Consider the following 26,619-nt stretch of genomic DNA (forward strand, 5'->3'; position numbering starts at 1 on the left):
CGATTCGCTCACAGCCGTCCGTTCAGATCTGGATCTAATTTAAAACACAAAAGCTACATTGCTTGAGCTTTGTCGATCTCCTCCGCTGTTCTTGGTGTCGCGCGTTCTTCTTCCGGTGGATTTCGACCCCGATTTCCCTCTCCGATCAATCTTTCAAGCTTCGACATCATTACAGAGCTTCAATGCATCGTCGTCCCGATCATCTGAAATCGTCGGAGGGTGTTCTCTCTGGTGTTATTCTTCTCCCGGCATCTCTTTGTTCACCTCAGATTTGAAGGTGTTCCTCCAAATCTGAGGCTCCGATTCCCATCAGCGACGTTCGGCGGTGGTCCTCCGACGTTACTGAGCTTCATCCGACGACCATCCGCAGTCCTCATCTTCCATCCAGATCCAGAGATCCGAGATTGCAGATTTCCAGCATTTTCGGCACTTGAGTGGGTTTAGGGTTGTTCTAGCTTACCGGAGGTGGTCCGCCGGTGTTCTTGAGCATTCCTTGAACTGAGACGTAACTGAGGTTCTTCATTGAGGTACAGAGTTGGGTGTTCTTGACTTTGGCATTCTTGTGTGACGACAAGAGTGTGAAGCTTGTATAGATTGGTTGTGAGTTGGTTCACTTAGGGTTAATTTCATTTTATACCTGTTTTGTAGCTTGATACAGATTTATCCGAGATTTATACTTATGGTTGTGAGGCAACGAGACGTGAACCGGGGTCTCTATTCGAAATAATAGTCAACGGGATACCACATGATCTGATAATCTCTCGGCAAAACAGATCTACCAATCGATCCAGGAAAACAGTCTTCTGGATCGCTAACGAGTGCGCGGATTTGGTTAATCGATCAACGATTACTCAAATCGCGTCATGGCCTCGTCGTGTCCTCGACAAACCTACCACAAAGTCCATAGTAATGTGTTCTCATTTCCACTCAGGATTAGGAATCTGCTGAAGTAAGCCGGCAGGTCTCTGGTGCTCGGCCTTCACTTGCTGACAGACAAGACATCTAGCTACAAAATCCACGATGTCTTCCTTCATGTCGTCCTTCATGTCGTTCCACCAATAGAAACACCTCAAATCTTGGTACATACGGGTACCGCCTGGGTGGACAGTAAATCATGAGCGATGAGCCTCCGGAAGTAACTCCTATAAGACTGGATGAGACTGAAGCATGCAAAATCTGCCTCGGTAGTGTATAACACCCTCCTCGTCTCGTGTGAACTCAGTCTGCTGCCCGGAAGCTATCTGGCTGTAAATAAACTGCAAATACTGATCAGCAGCCTATAGCTCTCGTATCCTCGTCCTGATCAACGACTGAGCAACCATGGTAACCAGAGTACCCTGCTCTGTCTGTCCTTACCCCTCAAGGTCTAAATCGGAGAAACCTTGAATCAAGTCTGTGACCACAACTCGGTGGCAAGCCAAAGTCCCTCTGGACTTCCTGCTAAGTGCATGGCAACCACATTAGCTCTCCCCGGGTGATAGCTAATGGTATAATCATAATCCTTCAGGAACTTCATCCATCTCCTCTGTCGGAGATTAAGTTCCTTCTAAGTAAACAGATTTTCGAGACTCTTATGGTCAGTGAGAATCTCAAATATAACGCCATATAAATAATGTCGCCAAATATTCATGGCAAAAATAATGGCGACTTGCTTCAGATCATGTACAGGGTATTTCTTCTCATGATCCTTCAACCAACGAGAAGCATAGGAGACTACCATATCGTGCTGCATCAGAACAACGCTCAAACCCTGAATAGATGCGTCGGTGTAGAGGACATATCCGTCCTCTCTAGAAGGTAAAACCAAAATCGGAGCCAACACTAGTCTCCGCTTCAGCTCCTAGAAGCTGGTCTTGTCATCCTCAGTCCAAGTGAACTTCACGCCTTTCCTGGTCAGGTGTGTAAGTAGCATAGCAATCCATGAGAAACCCTCAATGTATCTCCGGAAATATCGAGCCAAACAAAGGAAGTTGCGAGCCTCTTCTATAGACTCCGTCTACTCCCAACGGTAACGACCTTGATCTCCTGTGGAACCACGGTATACTCCTCCTGATGACCGTGTGTCTCAAACATCTCACAGAAGACAACCAAAATACACACTACTGATCTTCACATCTAGACGTTTCCATTGAAGCATCTCTAGAACTATGCAAAGATGAAGTGCGTAACTCACCGTGGATCCGAAATAGATCACAACACCGTCAACAAAGACAATGGAAACCGATCCAAACATCCTGGGAATACCAAAATCATCAAGTCTCTGAAAACCTCTAAGCCTTCCCAAACCCTAATGGTAAAATCATGACACATAATGTCCGTATCACAGACATTTCTAACCATAAGATCCCTGACAATAAGTCTGAAATATGATCACCAACGATATAAATCATTTAAGCATAGATCCTCCAGTGTAAGAAAATACCACATATGTGGGAGAAATGCTCTACCACAAGAAATCCTCAATATGTAGGAGTAATACTCCACTACAAATAATCCATAACATGTATCTGCAATAGATATGGGAGCAATGCTCCGCTACAAGCAATCCGAAATATGTATATGTGGGAGCTCCGCTCCACCACAAACGATCCATAAGTGTCCAAGGCACCTAACTATCCAACTAGAGGCTGCACGAGATTACTCAACCACATATCACTGTGGGCAGCCAAAGGTATAAACAACCTAGTAAACAAACCAAATCCATAGTCAACTCTATCATCATCCTAGTGGGTCACCCACTGATAAGAATATGGGTTAACAGGGTAATCCAACAATGACATAATGCAGACACTCCACATCCTGCATTCAACATAAGTAGAATTATCATGTTGCTACCAACAATACACCTGGCACACTTGCTCACACAACATATGTATGATCGACATAATCCTCTAATTTGTACACACCTCACATACTCACAACATAGGTATAATTCATCGTGATACCTCCAACAATGCATACCGAACCTGTGTACATATATCAACATAGGTATAATCAACAATACACCTCAACAACACTCACATGACATATATACAACTATGCCAAGAGTATAATCAACGTAATACTTCCAACAAATCATAATCGACACGAGTATACACTCAGAACAATCATATAATAAACAAGATACCTCAAATATTACACCGAACACATCTGCACATATCACAACTCAGATTAAATCGATAAGATACATCCAACAAAACACTCAAACATATGTGCACATTTCACAACATAGTTTTAATTGACAAAATACCTCCAATAATCAATCAGACATGTATGTCTAACCACCCGGGTATAATCTACTAGAAACCCACAATAATCATATGTATAAATGTGTACGACCCAAAAGACAAAGTCAAAATTCAAGAACATCAAGACACTCTCATTTTTATCCTCAAAAATCTCAGCCCACATAATATCAGATGAATCAGTCTCTACTCCCCATGAGAGTAAGTTAGCATTCAAAACCTCAATCATTATTTATCCACATAGTCCAATATCAGAGGAAACAAATATCAATTTTATCATCCTGTTAACTAACCACAACTAACCAGAATTATTAAAATCTCATAGACACACTCAACCGTAAACTCTCTAGCACCCGATTATAATCTGATCACCAACTATAATCATCAAACCTGTGAATATCATACATGACACTCACTATGTCACCATCAATGACAACTCAAATAATAGATCATCAAAATAGTTATCCACTAATAGATCATCAAAACAAATATCTAGTAATAGATCATCAGACAACCACATAACATTTACTCTCATAAATCATTAGAAATCAACACATCACAATATCTGATCTCACAATATTCCTCAACCTCAAATCATTCTCAACAATGATCAAACATGATAACTCCCCAAATGACCAATTTTCATCGTATCGGGTACCCTAATATCCAAAAGACAGGAGTATAAAAACTCTACTGGCTAAGTCAACAGGAATATGTAGGTATCATCCATTACCCAGCTAACAATAGCAGAGGCTGGTATGTGCCTCCATCTCCTACTAGTAGTAACAGAAGCTAAAACTACTGATGGTATGATATGAAAAATCTCCAGAGACTATAATCCTTGATCTCTATTAAGGTCAATCATGCTCAATGGCTAACCCATCACATGTAATATGTGTTACAACAACCAAACATGTACTAAATAAAGAATGCTAATACATGTCATAAACTATAAAATTAAACATCATACCTATATGCCGTCTGGAGATATTCCATCGCTGTCCAGTCCCCAACTTCTGACCTCAAAATTCCGAACATGAAAATCATCGGAAATCCATATAAATCCGAAACGGAAGTCCGAATTTAACCAAAACGAAAATCCGTACAAACCGAAATAGATATCTAATATCCAGAACACCAAAAGCAGATATCATAACCCGCTCTGATACCAATAAATTGGTATCAGATAAAGCTCGAAAATCTAACACACGGAAATCAAACAAGTATTGCCAACTTGGCGCTCTGATACCAAATAAATTGGTATCAGGTTATCCCAAATATCCAAAATACAAAAACAAAGATCGTAAAACCTAAGCTCTGATACCAAATAAATTGTCACGCCCCGGAGGAGTCCCTGTCTGAAGAAATTTCGGTAGCATCTCCCCTGTACGGCGGACAATCTGAACCTTTCTACAAACACTATATACCTCAGCCACATGCGGCTGGAATAATAACAAAAATAAAAATACAACACACAGACAACCACACAGTTTATATAAATTTCAGCCTCTAGCTGACACAACCACGTAGTTTAATAATAATCAAACTGAAACAGAAATAGGACTCAAAAACAACCCTACTCAACTACACTCGTAAAGCTCAAATCCGACAATAAGATCAACTCACCTCTTCTGTCGTCCGGGCAGGCAAGTAGTAAAACATATCCAAACACCAAAACCATCGACACGTACATTCATACCAGATCCATAGTATCAAAAATCCATAGTATCATAACCAGAATAAGTCGAACATAGACAAAACAATAAAACTAAAAGATCATCCAGCATTTTCGTGGTCTGCAGGGTACTAGCAACTGAAACTTTCTCCTAACAGCATCAACCTGAAAAATAACAACAATGGAGGCGGGGTGAATCCAACACTCAGCAGGTACAACTGATATACAAAGTAGGGAAATAACACCTAGCACTAATCATGCGTACAGTCTCCTGATATAAGAAAGATAAAAATGCAACTGAAGTAAACAGGAGAGAAACTGTACTAACCAGGACCTGGGTATAAGGACAAACAGTCCGAGTGGTATAGAAATCCTGTATGCATGTCAAACATTGGCATCCAAACAATATGCAGCATATAAATGCAGCAAACACAAACACAATCAATAAATGCATCATGCATATGATGCCAATGTCATGGTCACCCCTGACGTCAGTCAACCAACTCACAACAAAAGTGGGACCAAGTGGGTAGGGCTGTGACGACCGTGCACTCTGCATCACTACTCCTGATGAGTGACCGAGTGGACGGGATGTTGTCGGAGTACACACATACTCCTACCCCAAATCATAAATGGGGGAGCGCAATGCTCACATCTCCCGGTACACCATGACGGGGAGGGATCTCTGACGTGTTACCACGCTGCGTCACCCTACCCATGAGAGGACCAACGGGGCACCGAACAGAGCTCAACTGATGTGCTACCACGCTGCGTCACGCTACCCATGAGCGTCAACAACGGATGAAACTGGTGATGTGCTCGACAATAATGGAGTAATCTATCACACAGCATGCAATCATGCAAATGGTGCATGACACTAAGCATAGTAACATACTGAACCAGTCTATATACATATATGATGTGCATCATAGTCAATAAAACATATCGAGGGTACACAGATCAGATAAGGTATCACACCTAGGTCCTGAACATGGTGAAGCATGGTTATATCACTACCCCTAAGCATGTGTAATCAGGTAAGTAATAACATGAGATGTAAAACAAACAAACAACTAAACATGTAACAGGTATCGGGTAGTGACTAACCGAAACAATTAAGGAACATAATTGTTGCTATTTGTTAAGTTCACTACTATGCATATCAAAGACATAAAGTCAAAAGTACCCGCCTCCAATCGAAAAGTCCAAACTGGTCCAAATACGACATCGAGATACTCGTCTCGCGTCAAGGTCCTATGATATCAATATATACACTTTTATTTAGCTAAAATTCAAATGAATTGCTAAATAAAATCTTTAAAACTATTTAGGGCAAAACCCTAAATCACAAACATCAATCTACCTAATTCAACACGTATAATTTAGTTACTAACATATATCATATAACTAAATCAAACTCCTCATTCAATTAGGAAAAACCCTAAAATATTGATCAACCTTAACTGATCATCGATTAACTTATCCACATCAAGGCCTAAATCCACAAATGTTAAACAAGAACCTTACCTTTCACTGCTCTCTAGGTTTTGTCTGTATCGCCAACACCTGCAAGTATTCCAGCCAGCATAAGGATTCTAGTGAAGTTAAAATGATCACACAAGAGATCGAATCCACGCTTACCCCTAAGTGTCTACTGATGACTCTCAACAAACACAAACTTTCCGGCAGCCAGGACCAATGAACAGCAACACTCAGCTAGTGCTCACGGCAACCGGTGCTAGGGCTGAGGCTTCGTCGACAATGGCAGCAAATTTTCTGATGGCCGGGCTAGGTCAGGCAATGGCGGCGCTGGGTCGGCAGATTTAGGGCAAAGGAGCTTGGTCGGCTGCCTGCGCTCGGAAGAGGAGAAGGCTTGGTTCGAAGCTAGGGCACGATCAAGTGGAGGAGGTCGGCGCTGTGGTCGAAGACGGCGGCGTCGGCAGGCACAGTGGTGGTGGCAGCCGGCGCTAGGGCAGAAGGAAGGCCGGCGGTGTCTCGTCGGACTAGAGGAGGGGAGGGGAAATCGGGAGGCGGCGTTGGCGGAGATGCTAGGCTCGGCGTTGCTCGGCGTCGGGAGAAGGAAAGAAAGTGGCGTCGGCAGAAGAATGAAGAGAAAGAGAAGAAGTAGAAGGAGGAGATGAAACCGCCTCTGCGGTTAGGGCACAAGTGATTCGGGTGAGGAAGCGGCGCGCGCGGAGAAGAAGAAACGGCGAAGAAAAAGGAAGAAATAAGAAAAAGAAAAATAAAAGATAAGAAAATATAAAAATAAACATTTCCTCACTTAAATGGATAGCCCAAACAGGCTTTTCCCGGCCCCCGTTTTTATCCCTATTAACTCGTCCGTACGAGCTCCGAAAAATTTCCAAAAATTCCGGAAAATTTCCTTATTAATATTCGCCTATTTTCGGTATTTTACATGGTGACCAAGCAAGGGTCGGCCACATCCTCTTCTATAGGGGTCGGCCCTTTGCTTGGTGCCCAAGCATGTAGGGGCCGGCCACAATAATTCAAATAAGGAGGGGTGTTTTGAATTTTTAAAATCTTCTCTTTGTAGAAAACTACAAGTTTTAAAAGAGAGATTTTAAATTTTAAAACTTTCCTTATTTGAATTAGGCCACATGTTTTAAAAGAAAGTTTAAAAGTTTTTAAAACTTTTCTTTTTAACCATCCTCATGGTTTAAGAAAAAAAGGAAGATAAGTTTTAAAATTTAAATTTTCTATTACCATGTTAAAAAAGGAAATTTTATAAGAGAAGTTTTAAATTTTAAAACATGGTTTTAATTTTTAGAACTTTCCTTTTTTAACTCCTACTTTAGGAAATTAGAAGAGAGCTTGTAAAATTTTATAAGAGGATTTCTTCTAGTAAAATTTTATAAAAAAATATTATATTTCTTTCCTCTTATGGGGGCCGACCAACCTTGCTTGGTGCCCAAGCAAGGTGGTCGGCCAAAAAGAAAGAAAAATAAATCATCATCCAAATTGATTTGACGATTGATTCAATCAAGAGGAAAGAAAAGGAAAATAAAAAGAGAAAAGGAAAAACTATAGGAAGATTTTAATTTTTATAAAAATTCTTCCCTTATTTGCCTTGGGCAAGTATTATAAAGGAAGGGGTGAGGAGGCTTCATGAGACACAATTCTTATTCTCTTGCTTGGAGGATCTCTTGGTGTGCCTGACCCTCTCTGTTCTCCCTTTCCCTTTGCTCTCTTCTCCTTGGTGGTGGTGGTGGCCGGATTTTAGAGGAAGAGGAAGAAAACTTTTGGGTGGTGTTCATCTTGGAGGATCGTCGCCCACACGACGTCCAAGGCGAGGTGAGGAATATGGCAGAAGATCTCGAGGTCATTAGTTTATAAAGAGAAGGTATAATTAGCAATTGTTTTCCGCATCATGCTAGTTATTTCTTTTTGTAAGAATTCCAAACACAAGAGGCATTAGATCTAGTATTTCGAATTTGTGTTTTCTTTGTTTTCGAATTTGTGATTTGATTGTTCTTTTTGGTTAACCTAGAGTTATTTAAAGAAATTAAATATTAGCTTTTCTTAAAAGGCTTTGTCTAGGCGGTGGTGGTTGCTCCCATATCCAAGAAGGCACGTGCCTCGTCATACAGTCCTAGAAGACAATTTTGAAAATTAATATTTAATGGAATTAATAACATAGGTGGATTTGAATCAATAGTGTTAAGTTCCGCTTGCGATTCAAATCTAAACCATTAAGAACAGATAAGTTAAATTTGGAATCAATGATGTTAAGTTCCGTCTGTGATTCCTAATTTAACTTCTAAAGAACACAATAGGTTATTTAGGAAAAGGTTCGACACTTGTATAATTTTTTTGTACAGTGGAACCGGTATGTTTTCCTAGGACTAACCAATAGAGAAAGCTAATGTGGTTGTCGATGCACTTAGCCGGAAGTCCAGAGGGACTTTAGCATGTCACCGAGTTTTGGTCACGGACTTGATTAAGGGTTTCTTTGAGTTGGGCCTTGAGGAGCAGGGACAGACAGAGCAGGGTATTTTGGTTACCATGGTTGCTCAGTCGTCAATCAGGATGAGGATCTGAGAGGCCTAGGCCGGTGATCAGTGCTTACAGTTCATTGGAAGCCAGATAGCTTCCGAGCAGTAGATAGAGTTTACCCAAGATGATGAGGGTATTATTTATTTTTGAGGCAGGTTATGCGTACCTCAAGCTCACTCGATTATGGAGTTATTTCAGGAGGCTCATCGCTCCCGATTTGCTATCCACCCCAGCGGAACTTACATGTATCGAGATTTGAGACGTTTCGATTGGTGGAATGACATGAAGAAAGACATCACGGATTTTGTAGCTAGATGTCTAGTTTGTCAGCAGGTGAAGGCTAAGCACCATAGAACTGCCGGTTTATTTAAGAGAATTCTCATTCCAGAGTGGAAATAGGAGCATATCACTATGGGTTTTGTGGTGGGATTGCCTAGGACATGACGAGGCTATGGCATGATTTGTGTAATCGTTGATCAATTAACCAAATCAGCAGACTTCTTAGCGATCGAGAAGACTGATTCGCTGGATCGATTGGCAGAGCTGTATTGTCGGGAGATTATTAGATTGCATGGTGCTCCCTTGAGTATTATATCGGATAGAGACCCATGATTCACGTCCCAATTCTGGCAGAGTCTACAACAGGCCTTGGACACACAGCTTCGTTTCAGTACAGTATTCCATCCGCAGACAGATGGATAGTCAGAGTGGACCATCCAAACATTAGAGGACTTGCGTTGTAGATTTCAGAGGCAGCTGAGAGGACCACCTGCCATTAGTAGAGTTCACCTACAATAACAGTTAGCATTCGGCTATCCAGATGGCACCGTTTGAAGTGTTGTATGGTAGACCTTGTCGGATACCCACCCTCTGGGAGGAGGTTGGGGAGGCCTAGCTGCTAGGACCTCAGAGAGCTTAGCAGGAGGCAGAGTTGGTCCGTACTATCAGATCGAGGATGTCTGAGGCACAAGACCATCAGAAGAGTTATGCGGATCGGAGATGTAGACCCCTAGAGTTCTCTACCGGCGACCATGTATTTTTGAGAGTCTCACCCACGAAAGGGGTGAAGAGATTTGGTCTCCGAGGTAAGCTAGCTCCACGATACATTAGGCCTTTCCAGATCTTGGAGAGGATTGTAGTGGTAACTTATCGTCTGGCGCTACCACCGACTCTGGCAGGCGTTCACGATGTATTCCATGTGTCTATGCTAAGGAGATATGTATCTGACCTAGCATATATTCTGTCAGACATATCAGTTCCCATTCAGTCTGACGTTACCTACGAGAAGGTTCCGGTACGGATTCTGGACCACGAAGAGCGTTAGCTGCGGAAAAAGACTATTCGACTGGTTAAAGTTGGATGACAATATTATTCTGACGAGGAGGCTACCTGGGAGCTCGAGGATATGGTCCGAGCTCGATACCCCCACCTTTTTACTTGAGGTATGTGGGTTAGTTTTTCGTTCAGTATTTATACTGTTTATCTGTTGCTAGTACTTGCTGATGGTAAATAATAAAAATTTGGAGATCAAATTTTTATTAGTGGATGAGAATGTAAAATATGACAACAAAATAATAATTAATAATAAGATTTAATAGACGAATAACCTTAACAAAATTTTTAGAAATTTTTTGAGAATTATTTAGAGCTCGTATAAGGTATTTTGCGGGGATGCATTTATAGGCTTGGGAAATGCCTGTTTGGAATATCCACAAGTGGGATTTGATTGAGGAATTAACCTAGGATTTAATTAAAGATACCTAAGTTAATTTATTTTCTTTTTATTTTCCTTATTTCCTTTCATTTCTCTCCCTCACCATCTCATTCTTCCCCCAACCCGACGCCCCCTCTCCCTCTCGTTGCGCCGACCTCCTCTTCATCTCCCCCAACCCGACGCCTCGCGATGCCTTACCTCCCACGCATACAAAGCCATTGGCCAAGGGAAGCCTCACCCTCTCCCTTGCATCGTTGCCTCCCATTCTTCTCCAAATAGCGCTGACCGCTTTCCCCAGCCCTAGCCGCGGACACCAAGAACTCGTCGGGAGCCGAGGGCTCGATTCCATCTTTCTGGCAAAGCTCTCTTCGTAGATCCACCTCCCTCTTGATCCCGACGTCGTTGTTGTGCCGACACAAATTCTCCATCGCTGTGGCCTAGTTTTCGGGAGCCGAGTTTAACCTGGAAGGGTCGCCATCCTCCATTGCTTCGAGTCAGCGACCACCTTGGATCCCTTCATCACCAATCTCTACCATCGCTTGACCTAGGCTTGGTTGGAGAGAAACTGAGAACATTAAGAAAGGGTAAGTTGGATGGATTTGGATTCTCGATTTGTAGAGATCTGGGTTCCAGTGTTGGTATGGGATGTTATGCTAATTATGGGATGATTGTCTCTAGTTGTAGATTCATTGTAGCTTCAGCCATAAATTTTTGGCAGCGAGTACTTTTGGCTAGCAATTTCCAGTAGCTGATCTTCTTGGCGGTGCGTCAACAGGAGAAGGCCTGTAGTAGGGTAAGGGATCTTTGGTTTTGCATAAGAAAAGGCTTGGCATTAGATTTAGCATCAATCTAATTTCATCTTGCAGTTTGAGATTGGTGCTGGATTTCTTTCCTTGGCCTGACATGAAATTCTGGCTTGACCAGCACTATTCAGATAAGAAATCAGAGGTCGATAAGGGGCAAGTTGTTTGGTTTAGAGGTAGTGGATTGATGTTTGGGTTGATGCCTTGATGTGGATGTGTTAGTATGTGGGGTTGCGATTCTTTATGGATGCTTGGATTCCTTAGTTAATAATGGAATTAAATTTGGTTGGATTAATTATATGCACGTTGTTACATGACCTTGATTCACGACGAACCGCTTGACGTGGAGATAGTATTTTACACGTGCTATATTTGAGTCATGTTGTTACATGACCTTTGACTTATCTTTTTGATATTGTCATTCTGATATGCTTAGTGAGTTATAACTAGTAGTAATAGTTATACTTATATCTACTTGGTATGTCACTACTTGATACCGTAGTTTACCATATTGTTATCTGTTATGCATTTATACTTATGTCCTCTTGACTCTTGCATTGTGTACTTATGTAGTGATATACAATGTATTACTGGATACAGGTTTAGCTACTAGATATACTTAGCTTGTGTACCTAATTTTATTACCTGACATGTGTACCTAGGTTTATTTTTTGGCATGTGTACCTAGATCATTGTTTTGAACTTGGCTTCCTTTTTGATACACATTATGAGGAGGCTGGTATTTTTCAGGATTTACATGCTTAGTGTCATGCATCATCTTGCACGATTGCATGCTAAGCGATTGTCGGCTCTATTATTGTTGAGCACATTGCCAGTTACATGGATCTACACACACAACCATTCATGGGTTAATGGTATATCAGGCAGGGTGTGTTGCAACAGGTTACTCTGTCAGGGCTCCGCTAGTCCGCTCATAGGTAGTGTGATTGCAGCGTGGTAGGGGACAGAGATCTCTCCTCTTGACTATGACACAGGGAGATGAGAGCATTGAGCTCCCCCACTATGATTTGGGGTAGGAGGATAAGTGTACTCCGACAACATCCTATCCACTTAGCCACTCAGGAGTAGTGATGGCAGAGTGCATAGTTGTCATGACCCTACCCACTCGACCTCACCATAGTGTGTGAGATGGCTGACTGACGTTAGGGGTGACCATGTCATTTGCATAATATGCATGAATTGCATTTATTACTTGTGATTGCTGCATATTGGATGTTGCATTTTTTTTGCTGCATATGATTGATATGCATACAAGAGACATGAGGTATTTAGTCTGACGACCGTTATATCCGAATAGGAGGTCTTAGTGAGTACAACTTCTTTGCTTGTTCAGTTTTCGCATTTCCTATTTTTGATCAGGAGAGTGTACTCCATGATTATTACTAATAGCTATATCTTATTATGCATGTCAGCTTGATACCCGCTAAGTTCATTGAACTCACCCTGTTGCTTTATTTCTATTTCAGGTTGAGGTTGTCAGGAGGTTCCAGTCGCTAGTCCCCCACCTCGTGTAGATATGGTTTTCTACTTTCAGACTTTGTTTCCTTGTTTTGTGATCTACATGCATGTGATGTGTAGATCTCGTACTCGTGGATGTTATATCGAGTTTTGGTCTACTACCCTTGTGTTCCGCTACAATGGTTTTCCGTTGTGGGTTGTGTTTTCCTCGAGTAGTGGAGTAGGTTTGCGTGTTATGATTTGTTGTGTAGTCATCCGGAGGCTGATTTATTATAAACTGTGTGGATTATTTGTTTATATTATTGTATATGTTCTGGCTGTGTTGGTCGATGATTGTGAGGCCCTGTGGGCTATGTAGTCAAGTATTAGATTGTCACCCATACAAGGGAAATGCTATCAGAATTTCCTCTGGTAAAGACTCCCCCGGGGCGTGATGAATATTGGAATAATGTAATATTATCTTGGCATTAAGATAAAATAAAGTGATAATAGTATCTTTGTTTCTCAAAAAGGATATGTAAATAAAATATTGTAGGAATTTTGTATGGAAGATTGTCAATCTTGGCACCCTTGTTGAATGTGGAGTCAAGTTGTTTAGATTTAATGATGGTAAGAAAGTAAACCCAACATATATCAAAAGCTTGTTAGAAATTTGAGGTACTTGACATGTTCTAGACCTGATATTGTTTATGGAGTTGGACTTAATAGTCGTTATATGGAGTTCCCAACTCAATTTCATATGAAGGCTGCCAAAAGAATATTGAGGTATGTTAAGGGAACTTTGGATTATGGTTTAATTTATTCATTTTTCAAGAATTACAAGTTAGTTGGATATAGTGATAGTAATTGGGAAGGAGATATTGATGATAGCAAAAATACTTTTAGTTTTCTATTTTGCATTGGAGATACTACATTTACTTGGAGTTCAAAGAAGCAACTGATTGTGACGTTGTCAACTTGTGAAGTAGAATATGTAGCTATTGTTACTTGTGTTTGTCATGCTATATGGCTAAAAAAATTATTGAAGATAATGCATTTGCCACAAGAAGAAGATACTGAAAATTTTATTGATAATAAATTAGCTATTGTTTTGGGAAAGAATTCTATTTTTCATGACAAGAGCAAGTATAGAGATACAAGATATTATTTTATTAGAGAGAACATCATTAAAAATGAAGTTCAACTAAAGTATGTGAAGACATAAGATCAAATTGTTGATATTTTTATCAAAAACATTGAAGTTTGAAGATTTTGCAAGATTAAAAGCAAAGCTGGGAGTAACAAGAATTTAAGTTTAAAGGGATGTTGAAATAATAAACTTAATCTTTTATATATAAATGAATATTATTCATTAACTCGAGTATATTACCAGAGCATATCCTTAGCATCTAGAGTATATTCCTAACATTTAGTTATGAATAGAAGTGTCTATTTAAAAATCTATTTATATGTGTCTCTTAAAGAATTTCTTTATATGTATAATTATGTTCTTGTATTTGTCATTTGAATCAATGAAGAAGTTTAAAACAATTGTTATTGAGTTCTCCTTCATTCTCTTCCTCTCTATAGTTTCATCTTCTTTTGAGCATATCCGTCTTAGAAAATGACTGTGTTATTGTAGAATTATCCTCTGAATGCCCTCTTAAATTTTTTCCCTTCTAAGTATTCTGATTCTTGTTCTTAAATAGTTAGTTCCTTCATCTTTTCTCCCGTTACTTCCAACAATCATTACGTTTAAAATTAACGAATCTAAAAGTTTACGACATGCTCTTCATGTGAAATCACACAAAACAGAGAGATATCGACCTTAAAGATACGGCTCTGATTGAGTTTATATATGGCATGAGCTCACTGCACCCGAAATCTCTGACCGAAATGTCGAACCATGAATTGCAAAACTGAAGATTGATTAATCTTCTACCATATGTTTTTGTCTGTCTGAAGAGCAATCTAGTCAAGTTGGATTCACACATCTCAAACTTTTGAAACTTGTTTGTTTGATTGAGCAGACGCAGCAGCATCTGTTCTGTTTGCAAACATAGCAATGATTATTTTATTTTATTTTATTTTGCGAATTCTTGGTCGAGTAATGATACGCTGCGGGAATTAAAATCACGAAATGCTGCGGGAACGAGTCAGCCATTCCAACGTGGCTTAAAAAAAAGGCACGAACCCTTCTCATTCTTTCCACCTCATCTTGAATTTACTCTTTACTTTTGACTAAAACCCTAAACGAGATCCACTTCCCTCCCATTTCTCCTCCACGAAGCTGCGCCTCTCCTCCGAGTTTGGCTTCTCCGCCCTCTCCTCCGATTGCTCTTCCACGCAGAAGTTGCGCCACCTCCTCCTCCTATTTCTTTTCTGCGCCGCCCTCTCCTCCGACACAGAGACTACGCCGCCCTCTCCTCCTTTCTGTCCTCTGTGCCGCCCTCTCCTCCGACACAGAAGCGTCTGCGCCGCCCTCTCCTCCGACACAGAAGCGTCTGCGCCGCCCTCTCCTCCGACACAGAAGCGTCTGCGCCGCCCTCTCCTCCGATTGCAGGCTTCGTTTTTCCAGTGTCACCGCCCTCGTTTCCTAGGGTTTCCCCAACCCTAGGAAAGACTCGGCCAACCCGCGCCACAATCCATTTCCAAACGGTTTTGAGATCTCCTAGTGTTGATCTCCTCCTTGGAAGGACGTAAGTGATCCCAAATACTCACTACATCTTCTCTGTTTCACCCTTTTCGCCTTCTCTGTCTCAGCTAAGTTTGGTTTCTTTCAAAATATACCGTCCTCTTTGAAATTCTTGCAACATATTCTTCTTGCAGCATATCATTTCTTATAACTTATCATTTCTCTTCTTTGTGCACTGTATAAAAGTTTGTTAATAGCTATTTTATTTGAATTTAGGTTGTAAAATTGTTATGGAGCAAGAACTATTAATTGAGGGTGATTTCCAAGTGTTGGTTGATTCATCAAGCTCAAACGGAGTTGATACTCCACAAGTTGGGATGTGTTTTTCAGCTGAAGAAGAAGTTCGTGATTTTTACAAATCTTATGCCCAGAGTCTTGGTTTTGGTATTTCAAAGCTGGGTTCCAAAAAAGGAGATGATGGCCAGCTGAAGTATTTTTCGTTCGGATGCTCTAAAAATGGTAAGACTGCTCCTAGAGTGAAAAATTCTTTTTATCCTAGACCCTGTAGCAAAACGGATTGCAAAGCAAAGATTAATATTACAATTCAGAATGATGGATTATGTGTCATTACGAGTATTCAACTTGAACACAATCATGCATTAAGTCCAAGGAAGTCAAGACATTTTAGATGTAATAAAGTGTTAGATTCCCAAACTAAGAGGAAATTAGAGTTGAATGATCAAGCGGGAATAACTTTGAGTAAGAGTTTTCAATCATTTGTTGTTGAAGCTGGTGGCTATGAAAACTTATCGTTTGATGAGAGAAAGTGTAGAAATTATGTGGCTGAATCACGGAGATTAAGGCTTGGGAATGGTGATGCAGAAGCCTTGAATAATTACTTTTGTCGTATGCAAAGTAGAAATTCAAATTTCTTTTATGTGATTGACGTAGATGAAGATTCTCGCATAAGAAATATATTTTGGGCTGATGCAAGATCTAGGGCTGCATGTGATTCTTTTTCTGATGTCATTACATTTGATACTACATATCTTACCAATAGTTATGATATGCCATTTGCTCCGTTTGTTGGAGTAAATCATCATGGTGAATCCATATTACTTGGTTGTGGTTTGATATCTAAAGAAGATTCTGAAACTTTCATTTGGTTATTTAAATCATGGTTGACATGCATGAGAGGACGAGCTCCACAAGCTATTATTACAAATCAATGCAAAGCCATGGAAATTGCAATTGTTGAGGTATTTCCAGACTCTCATCATCGTTTATGTCTTTGGCATATTATGAAAAAACTTCCAGCCAAGTTTAGTAGTCATGCCAAATATAAGTTGATAAAGAAAAACTTGAAGAATATTGTTTACAATTCTATGACATCTGAAGAATGTGATAGCAACTGGAAAAAATTTATCGAAGAATTTAACTTGGAGAAAAATGATTGGTTGAATTCTTTATATGAAATTCGTCATAAGTGGATGCCTGTATATGTGAAAGATAAATTTTGGGCAGGAATGTCAACAAGTCAAAGAAGTGAAAGTATGAATGCATTTTTTGATGATTATGTTCATTCAAAAACAACTTTGAAGCAGTTTATTGAACAATATGACAATGCTTTGAAAAGCAAGATTGAAAAGGAAGATAATTCTGATTTTGCGTCTTTCAATTCAATCATTCCGGTTATCAGTGGCAATCCAATTGAAAAACAATTTCAAAGTGTTTACACTAACAAAATATTCAAGTTGTTTCAAGATGAATTGCGAGGTTTAATGTTTTGTAACACTACATTTGTAAAGCAAGAAGGATCAACACTCTTTTTTGAGGTGACAGAAACTATATATGGGAAAGAGGGAGCACCTCCAAAAAATGTTTCTTTTTGGGTACAATATAGTGAGTTACAATCTCAGATGAAGTGCTTGTGTCGTCTCTTTGAGTTTCGTGGAATTGTGTGTAGACATTTGATGTTAGTTATGGTGAAAAGAAATATCACTGTAATTCCAGAAAATTTTATATTGGAACGATGGCGCAAAGACATTAAACGTGGATATCAAGGAATCACCAATATTTATGATGATTTTTATCATCATGCAGAGGAACGACAAAGATATAATAATCTTCAACCATTGTTACAAGAAGTGGGGCAGCTTGGGTCAAAAAATGATGAGAGGTGCTTTGTTTTAACAGGGATATTGAAAGAAGCAAAAAAAAGGATTATGGATATAGATATTGGTGATTCATTGGATGGTTATCAGGACAGCAATAAAATATATGAAGAATCAAGAAATGAGATCAAACAGTTTCACAGTCCTCTAATAGTAAGATCTCGTGGACGTCCACCGATGAAACGAAAACAATCAAAATTTGAGCAAATTGTGAAAAAGACGAAGACAAAGTCTCAAAAAAAGGTTTGGTTGTATATTTGATACTTTTGGTGTTATGTTTTTAGTGATAATTGATTTTACTTTTGTTATTTGTTAATATTGAGCATAAGTACATCTATCTACAGGATGCTACAGTTGATAAAAATCAAAATGAGTTATCAAATATCAATTCTCGAAGTATGATCGATGATCAGTCCAGTAAAAATGTAAGTTAGATGCATGAAATTTTTTAATTTAGAATTTATCATTTTACATTTTATTTGTATATGTACTTAGAATTGGTAATTTTGGCAAGAAATGAATTCTCCAACTTGTTTTAAGTTGAATTTGTCATTTGTTTCAAGCTGCCAAAGATGTTTTAAAGAAAGCCTACTACAATATGATTGCGATCATTGATCAGTCTTTGCAAGATCTTGAAAGAAAGGTATGTAGTCTTTGCTTTAATTTATAGCAGCTTGTAACAATAGATGACATTGATTTCTTAAGATGTTTGTTAGCAATAACTTTTCTCAGATATGTTTAAAGCAATAACCTAGACAGGAAAATAGAAAAAGATGCATATCAGAAAAACCAAGACATTATGTTATTGATTTGGGAAGCATCTTTGATTTTTATTCATTGAGTCTCTTATTCATTTTGCAGGTTGTGTACTAAGGCCTGCACCGGGGAAATGGAGTTGATGACAAAAGAGAGATAATATGCTGGATTTATGTTCATGACATTAAGACTCTTTTTGTGTACTTGAGGGATTGAAAGGTTTATGTTAGTCCTATGTTGGGTTCTTTTTTAATTGAATATTGTAATGCAATTGAAGATTGTAATGTAATTAGATTTATGTTTCCAATTGAAGATTGTATGGGTTGAGAGATAATATGCTGGATTTATATTCACGTTTTTTGCATGCGTATTTCAGTTCATAGTTTCCAATTTGTAATTCCTTACTTGCTGCCCTAAGTCATATTCAACATTGTTAGCATACTTAGATTCTTCCATTAGCTTGTCTTTTACAATGTGTATCTCGGATGATAACTGGGAGGAATCTTGTTGCAGTTTTCTTATCACATTGCATGCATCCTATTTCTGTTTTGTTCTCAATAGCTGAGGTTTCACAACCCATTGTCCAGTGACCAAAGGCAAGTAACCTTCTTCTGTAGCCTGGAATGCCCTCAGTATATCAGCTGACATTGTATGTTCCTCCGATGCAAATCCTATGACATGTAATACAATAAACAAGAGCATACCAAAAAATTTGTATCGCAATAAACAAGAGCATACCAAAAAATCTCTATCACTAAAATGTCGACAATATGAAAAAAAGGATTAAATGACCACTACGAACCAGGACTTCAAGAATCCAGATTCAATAGTTCTAATCTCTTCCTCAAAAGAATTTAGTGCTTTCTTTAATGGATAAGCAGGCAAGTAACTTTAGTTTTCATACACTAATACTCAAATGTTACACATTTACAATGAAAAGAAAACATTTCATTCAAAATGAATACGAACTTCATAGCAAATTACATTTCATTACTTCAACAGTTATTTGCTTATAGCAAATTACACCAACCACCTCCAAATCATCACAATCCAAGTAAATACAACTACAACGATAGTAACTCTAACATTCTATTAAATGAACATATTTCATCACTCAACTTCATTGTGATAGAGTTGTTCACAGGCTCCAGGAGAACATTACAATCAACTGCACTTTCGGTGTACATATTAGATTTCTTCAATTCACTAATCTCCATCTGTAATTTTTTGTTATCCCTCTTCAGATCATTAATAATTCCCTTAGTTCTCTCTGACAATTCTGGATCATGCCATAGGAAGAAGCCACATCCCCTTTCCTGAATATCGAACAAACTTAATCAAAATCCAATAAGTAAAAAAGCATATAAAAATGGTTGGTTTTAAAACCATTTTATATAAACAAAACTTACTCTAAATTTTGGGCATGAAAAAAATCGTCTCCCTGGGTTGGTTTCCTTCCATGAAGTCCAGAGAGTAGCTCTTAACCCACAATAGCATAATATATGAGGTGTTTCACCTTGTTCATCATTCATGCGTCTTCGAGTAAAAGAATTTGATGATGAAGAACCGGCTGCCATGAATATGTGTTCCTTTGTCCTGCAATTTTTTTTCATATCAAAAGAACAAAAATCATCTGCTTTCTCTTTCATATCCTTACTCAACAACTACAATTTAGGTAATTTATGTTAGAGTAATACTTAGGAGGCCACACATAGTATAAGAGATATCCAGAGTATAAATTGTTGCAAATTTAAAATATCCTAAACATGACTTTCAATATCCTAATTGATTTCACTACTAGGAACCAAACAAAATTGGTTAATAATAGGACATGTCTCGGGTTTCATCAATGAGATGCTACAAAAATTATAATATGGCAAACATAATTATAATTACATTTGTTCAAGAAGAATAGTCATGAGAAGATTTTAATGTTCAATAATAAGGGGAAGATTCATCAAGTGCTAAAAAACAAACCCGTCAGTTCGCTGGTGGAGGAGGTTTATTTCCAAGGCCGTGGAGGAGCTTCGCGACTTCTCTGGGGGTGCACCTTTAGGGTTCGCTCGGCGATGGAGGAGCTTCGATGGTGGTAGATCTTTGCTTTGTGCACAGCTTCGATGGCGGCGCAGAAGCTTCTCTGTCGGAGGAGAGGGCGACGTAGAGGATAGAAAGGAGGAGAGGGCGGTGCAGAAGCTTCTGTGTCGGAGAAGAGGGCGGTGCAGAACCTTCTGTGTCGGAGGAGAGGGCGGCGCAGAGGACAGAAAGGAGGAGAGGGCGGCACAGCTTCGTGGAGGAGAGGGCGGCGCAGAAGCTTCTGTGTCGGAGGAGAGGGCGGCGCAGCCTCTTCTGTGTCGGAGGAGAGGGCGGCACAGAGGACAGAAAGGAGGAGAGGGCGGCGCAGCTTCGTGGAGGAGAAATGGGAGGGAAGTGGATCTCGTTTAGGGTTTTAGTCAAAAGTAAAGAGTAAATTCAAGATGAGGTGGAAAGAATGAGAAGGGTTCATGCCTTTTTTTTAAGCCACGTTGAAATGGCTGACTCGTTCCCGTAGCATTTCGTGATTTTAATTCCCGCAACGTATCATTACTCTTCTTGGTCGTTAGTTCCAGTCCAAACTCCAAACACAGTGATATATCCACCCGTTACATCTGCAATCTCCTTCAGTTGACCAAGGCAGCACATGCTAAGATAAGGCAAAAGGTCCATTTCATATATATATATATATAAAACAATCTATTGTGGGTAATTGTGAGCCCGTGAGGAGCGAGGTGAGAGGAAGAGTCCAAGGCTCCAAACAAAGCAAAATACAACAAAAGACGAGAGATTTCACGATGATAAGATATGAAAATTCCAAGCTTTGATTATGGAGAGAGGCAGGCAACCCATGTGCTCACATGGAAGCATAGGGAGGGGAGGGGAGACAAATACTAGGAGAATAGGAGAACAGAAACAAGAGAGGAAGCTGGAAAATATTGTGTTTTTTTTAAAGAAGGAAGAGAAGAGTGAGTAGAGGAAAAGGCGGAGGTTGTAAAGATACATCTTTCTTTTGGGAGAGAAAGAGAGAGAGAGAGAGAGAGAGATGAAGGAGGGAGGTGGCGATGGGTTCGTGAGGGCGGACCAGATCGATCTGAAGAACTTGGACGAGCAGCTGGAGCGGCACCTGAGCAGGGCATTGACGATGGAGAAGAGGAAGGAGGAAGAGAGGAGGGAGAGGCGGCGAGAAGAGTGGGAGATCGACCCCTCCAAGCTGGTCATCAAAGGAGTCATCGCCAGGGGTACCTTCGGCACCGTCCACCGCGGCGTCTACGACGGCCAGGACGTCGCCGGTGAGCCATGCCCTAAAATTCTGAGAAATAAATAGGGTTTTGTCCCTACATGATGCCACCCCGACTGCTTGAAATCTTCCTTTGTTTTTTCAAAGATTTTTGGTGAATTCAATTTCTTTAGAATGCTTGCTTCCCTTTTTCTCTGCACTAAAGAGTAGAATCACCAAGATCAGTGTTCAATCTGACTTTGAACTCTCATCATCTATCATCGTATCTTTTCCTAGTTAATCTATTCTTCTACAAAAGTATTTATTACTTTCAAATGGATCATCACTAAATCTACCGTTGTTCATTAACAAAAAAATTTTCATTGGTTTATTACATTTTGCATTAATGATACCATGAGATTGTTATGTGTCTCTACTTTCACTATGGTTTGGTATGCTCAAGTTGGTTACATATATAAAAAGTTGTTGATTGTGGTAATCAGAAAGCTCCAAGGGACTTCATTGGAGGTTGGTGTTTTTCCCGTGACATTTGTTGGATCAGTTGTTTTCTCACTTGTACTTTCATGTGAACCTGGCTAAAATAATGAGGTGTTGGTCTTGTGATATCTTTTGAAGGAAGAACAAAATGCAGTAATGAAACCGGAATGAGTTATAATTGGGCAATTGCGATGAGTTATAATTTTTTTTGTGGGGTTTGGAATATTCTTTATTTGCCTTTTTCTTTTCATATTTGCTTTACACTTTAACCATAATGTTTCTTATTACACAACTGTTCATCATCCTTCATTCTTCAGAAGGATACTCTGAACCAAAACATTATCCCAATTGTCGTCACTCTGATTTTTCTTAACCTTGTGCCAAAATAAAGTGTACACCCTCGATATACAATCCGCAGTTCTATTGTTAGTAATAATAAATCTCCCTTGTGCTATTTCCAGTGAAGTTGCTTGACTGGGGGGAGGAGGGAAACAAAACAGATTCTGAAGTGGCTGCAGTACGTGCAGCATTCTCTCAAGAAGTGTCAGTTTGGCATAAACTCGATCATCCAAATGTTACTAAGGTACAGATCATTGTGTATATACAGATCATTGATTAAGATCATTCTTGGATCCCATATGCTCCTATCTTTCTACTTGTATTTCTATTTATTGTTGACAGTTGCAATTGTATGTTCTCCTGTTCCTGTAGTTTATTGGGGCTGCAATTGGGGCAACAGACCTAAACATACAAACAGAAAACGGCCATCTTGGCATGGCCAGCAATGTATGCTGTGTCATTGTTGAATATCTCCCTGGTGGTGCACTGAAATCCTTTCTTATAAAGCACCATAGAAGAAAACTAGCTTTCAAGGTAGTAGTACAGATAGCTTTGGATCTTGCAAGAGGGTCAGCACTGATCTTTGAACTCTTCTAGTTGAGAGTCTTTAGCTTATAACATCTTGTTCTGATTTGTACTTACTCATTGCCTCCCCTCCAGTGGTCAGAGCAATATGCAAGCCAAATAACTTTTTGCAATTTGGATTTATATTTGTAGGTTAAGTTACCTTCATTCCCAAAAGATTGTGCATAGAGATGTTAAGACAGAAAACATGCTTCTTGATAGGACTGGAACAGTGAAAATAGCTGATTTCGGTGTTGCTCGTATTGAGGCCCAAAATCCCAATGACATGACGGGTGAGACCGGAACTCTTGGATACATGGCACCAGAGGTATGCCCATTTGTGACATTTCATTTGGGTAATTTCTATATTCGTTTTTCCAACTATGTTGCTTGAGCACCTTTCATGGCTGATGTAATTTTCATTATGATTTGGATATGGTAAGACAAACAGACAACCTACTTTTGTGACATTTTTTAGCTTGTGATTTCATTTCACAAGAGTGACTTCTCAATCTCCTCTGCAATTACGAATATTAGGTTAGCTCATATCTATCCATGCTTACTATTGTAAGAATTTTGATCAATCTTAACATGAGCGCCACAATCAGACCAAATCAGTTAGATGATCTTTCCTTTGGTATCCTCGTATATTGCAAGTAACTTAGTTTGCATTGTACTAGATAAAGATAAAGATGATTGGATGCTCAAATGTTACTAGATTATGAAAGCCTCTTCAAATGACAAATCTAACCTAGGATTATCTATACAAATTTTAGGATGATCCACAGATGATATGCATGCACATACATTATACAGGATGGTAATACGTTTGGTCCAGGAGATGCAATGGTGTTGACCTTAATAGATTTTCCCATTATGACATGTATAGAAAGCTAACTAGAGTTCACTAAGAGAAAAAAAATGTACTAGAAAGGCAATGGTTTAGAAGATCTTGATATGCAATGCGATAGTTCAATGCTATGGAGATGCCCTCTGTGTGATGGGCTAGCAAGCACACCAAATGCACAGAGACAGGTGGGCAACCAAGGTTGCCAAGAGGAAGGGATGGCGGAAGGATCTTGGCATTTGATCCGAAAGCCAATATCGTTGTAGGGTATGGTGGAGATAGTGCAGGGAAAGGAGCAAGGAGACTATCGACTTCGTCAGATGTGATAGAATAAATGGGGGAGAAAGGTTTGCTGAGGACTTTCAAGGATCAAAGGTCTGAATGACTGGGCAGCAAGATTGAGTTTGGCTGGAAGCCAAGGGATGGGGAGGAGGAAGCAACACAGGTGGCTGAAAGATGATTGAGATGGAAGGGCACGATCAGGTAGGAAGGTCAAAACTGCATATTAAGAAATAATCTCAGGCTAATTATGGATTCGGAATCAAATTGGAGCGAATTAGATAAACTTTACTTTAACATGGTCCGCTTATTTTCAACCAATTCTTTTTTCGCTTACTTTTGCTTTCATGTTTCAAGTTCTTCCTTTTCCCTCTTTTCTATCAAATAACTTGGATCATTAGAATCCTAGACCTTTTATGAAGAAGTTTTAGCAGAAGACTGAGGGACTTGCAGGTTTGTTGATTTAGAAAGATTCATACAAGCATCTACAGGCAAAATGATCATAGCAAAACATTAGTTAAATGCTTAAATGAGTGAAGCAAACACAAAGTAGAAAAGAAAAGATTCAAGTTCTGGCCGATGCTAACTTTAGCCCAAGATAAAGGAAAGAAAAGGATGCTCTAAGAAAGACAACAAGATCCATCAACTCATAAAAAGATATAAGTTCATTGTTTAAGCTTCTTGATTTCCCTTTTGCCCCTTCAATGTAAGCTCGTGGAGTATATTTCTAATCTGTACACTGATTAAGACGCAGATTCTCCAGGCCGGAATTAGAATCATTTGTCCTTGTACGCTTCAATATATCTTCTAAGCTTCCATTTTTTCCTGAACACCTATGCCATATGTTTCAATGTTTTCTTCAACTACTTGTTTAACTGTGAAATGACTGACATCACACCAACACACTTGCAGGTCCTTAATGGTAACCCTTATAATAGAAAATGTGACGTATATAGCTTTGGCATCTGCTTGTGGGAGGTATATTGCTGTGATATGCCATATCCTGACCTTAGCTTTTCTGAGATTACATCTGCGGTTGTGCGGCAGGTAGACGTTTTTCCTCGACCAATTTCTGGAATGCTTGTAGAACTGCATTTATAACTTACCCGTAAACACAGAACTTGAGGCCAGATATCCCGCGGTGCTGCCCCAGCTCTCTGGCAAATGTGATGAAAATCTGCTGGGATGCAAACCCCGACAAACGACCTGAGATGAATGAAGCGGTGACCATGTTGGAAGCTATTGATACATCCAAGGGAGGAGGTATGATCCCTCCTGATCAGCAACAAGGATGTTTTGGGTGTTTCCATAGCCACCGGGGTCCTTGAAAATGATAGTATATACATCGAACATCGGATGCAAAGCTGAGCTATTATGGCAATGCATCTAGAGTATATATGTTCGACATGCTTTGTCATTTATACGATGTAAAGTCATTCCGTGCGTATTCGTCGGCTGTTTTCGTGCATTCTCAACGTTGTTATGATTAATGATTACATCCTTCTTCTATATTCCAGACTTGAACTGGGACTGTGTTAACTTTGAATGATTAGTAGTTTCCTCCACTGTGCTATGAAGTAGCTTATTAGTGTTTGATGGTGCCTAAGAGGGGGAGAGAATTTTGGTATTCTTTGCAATTTATATGTAAAATGAAATGGCATTTTTTGTTTCTGTTGCCACACCATCGCAACCATATATGAATTCTCTCCTGTTGGACTGCTATCGTAAAAAGCCAGTGTACGTTTGTAACGAGGGAGGGGACCGATGACCTTGAATAGGTAGCACGACCTAAGATGGATTGATCTACTAAAGATGGATCGAGCGAGTTGGTTGGCCAAATGAGCTAGTCATGGTTGGACCGATCGAGGTAGATAGATTAGAGGAACTGATTATGGCGGATGGACTAATAAGGTTAGTAGAACCAAATGAGTAGTGAGCTAGAGTAGGGAATTGAATTGATTGGGGTGATTGGGATAGATAGACTAGGGCATTGTGTGCTTGGGCTAGATAGGCTAGGCCAACCATGTTGGACAAGTTGATTGGGATAATCAAGTCAAATGACTTGATTAGTTGGGCCAAATAGACAAACTTAGTTGGTAGAGAAAATTAGGAAAACTTGTAACAATATATCTTCTATTATTGTAAGTTGTGAAAGTCACTAATTTGATAATGAAAGATTGATTGTTCTAGATGGATTCATTTATGCTGAAGTGACAAATCACTCACGCTTGATAGATCAACTGACTTGATTGAGTAGAATGAGTTAATCAAGTTAAATAAATCAAACGTGCTAGTTGAACTCTTTAGGCCGTTTGGATGGTTAGAGGGATTAATTATACTAGATGAACTAGTACTTAAATCGAATTAG

At 39.5% G+C, this 26,619-nt stretch overlaps 2 protein-coding genes across 2 annotated transcripts; both read left to right on the forward strand.

Moving 5' to 3' along the window:
- Positions 1-11,551: 11,551 nt before the first annotated feature.
- On the forward strand, positions 11,552-18,591 carry LOC121999356 (protein FAR1-RELATED SEQUENCE 6-like). Its single transcript, XM_042554047.1, has 6 exons — positions 11,552-11,627; positions 15,168-15,500; positions 15,821-17,961; positions 18,063-18,114; positions 18,282-18,361; positions 18,580-18,591. Exons 1-6 carry the CDS (start codon positions 11,552-11,554, stop codon positions 18,589-18,591), a joined length of 2,694 nt encoding a protein of 897 aa, XP_042409981.1.
- A 2,622-nt stretch (positions 18,592-21,213) lies between these two features.
- On the forward strand, positions 21,214-25,839 carry LOC122001352 (serine/threonine-protein kinase STY13-like). Its single transcript, XM_042556060.1, has 6 exons — positions 21,214-21,797; positions 22,684-22,805; positions 22,934-23,130; positions 23,279-23,453; positions 25,164-25,298; positions 25,370-25,839. The coding sequence occupies exons 1-6, from the start codon at positions 21,551-21,553 to the stop codon at positions 25,577-25,579; spliced, it is 1,086 nt and encodes a 361-aa protein (XP_042411994.1). The 5' UTR covers positions 21,214-21,550; the 3' UTR covers positions 25,580-25,839.
- Positions 25,840-26,619: the final 780 nt, after the last annotated feature.

The sequence above is a fragment of the Zingiber officinale genome, chromosome 7A (assembly GCF_018446385.1).
Source record: "Zingiber officinale cultivar Zhangliang chromosome 7A, Zo_v1.1, whole genome shotgun sequence".
Taxonomy (NCBI): domain Eukaryota; kingdom Viridiplantae; phylum Streptophyta; class Magnoliopsida; order Zingiberales; family Zingiberaceae; genus Zingiber; species Zingiber officinale.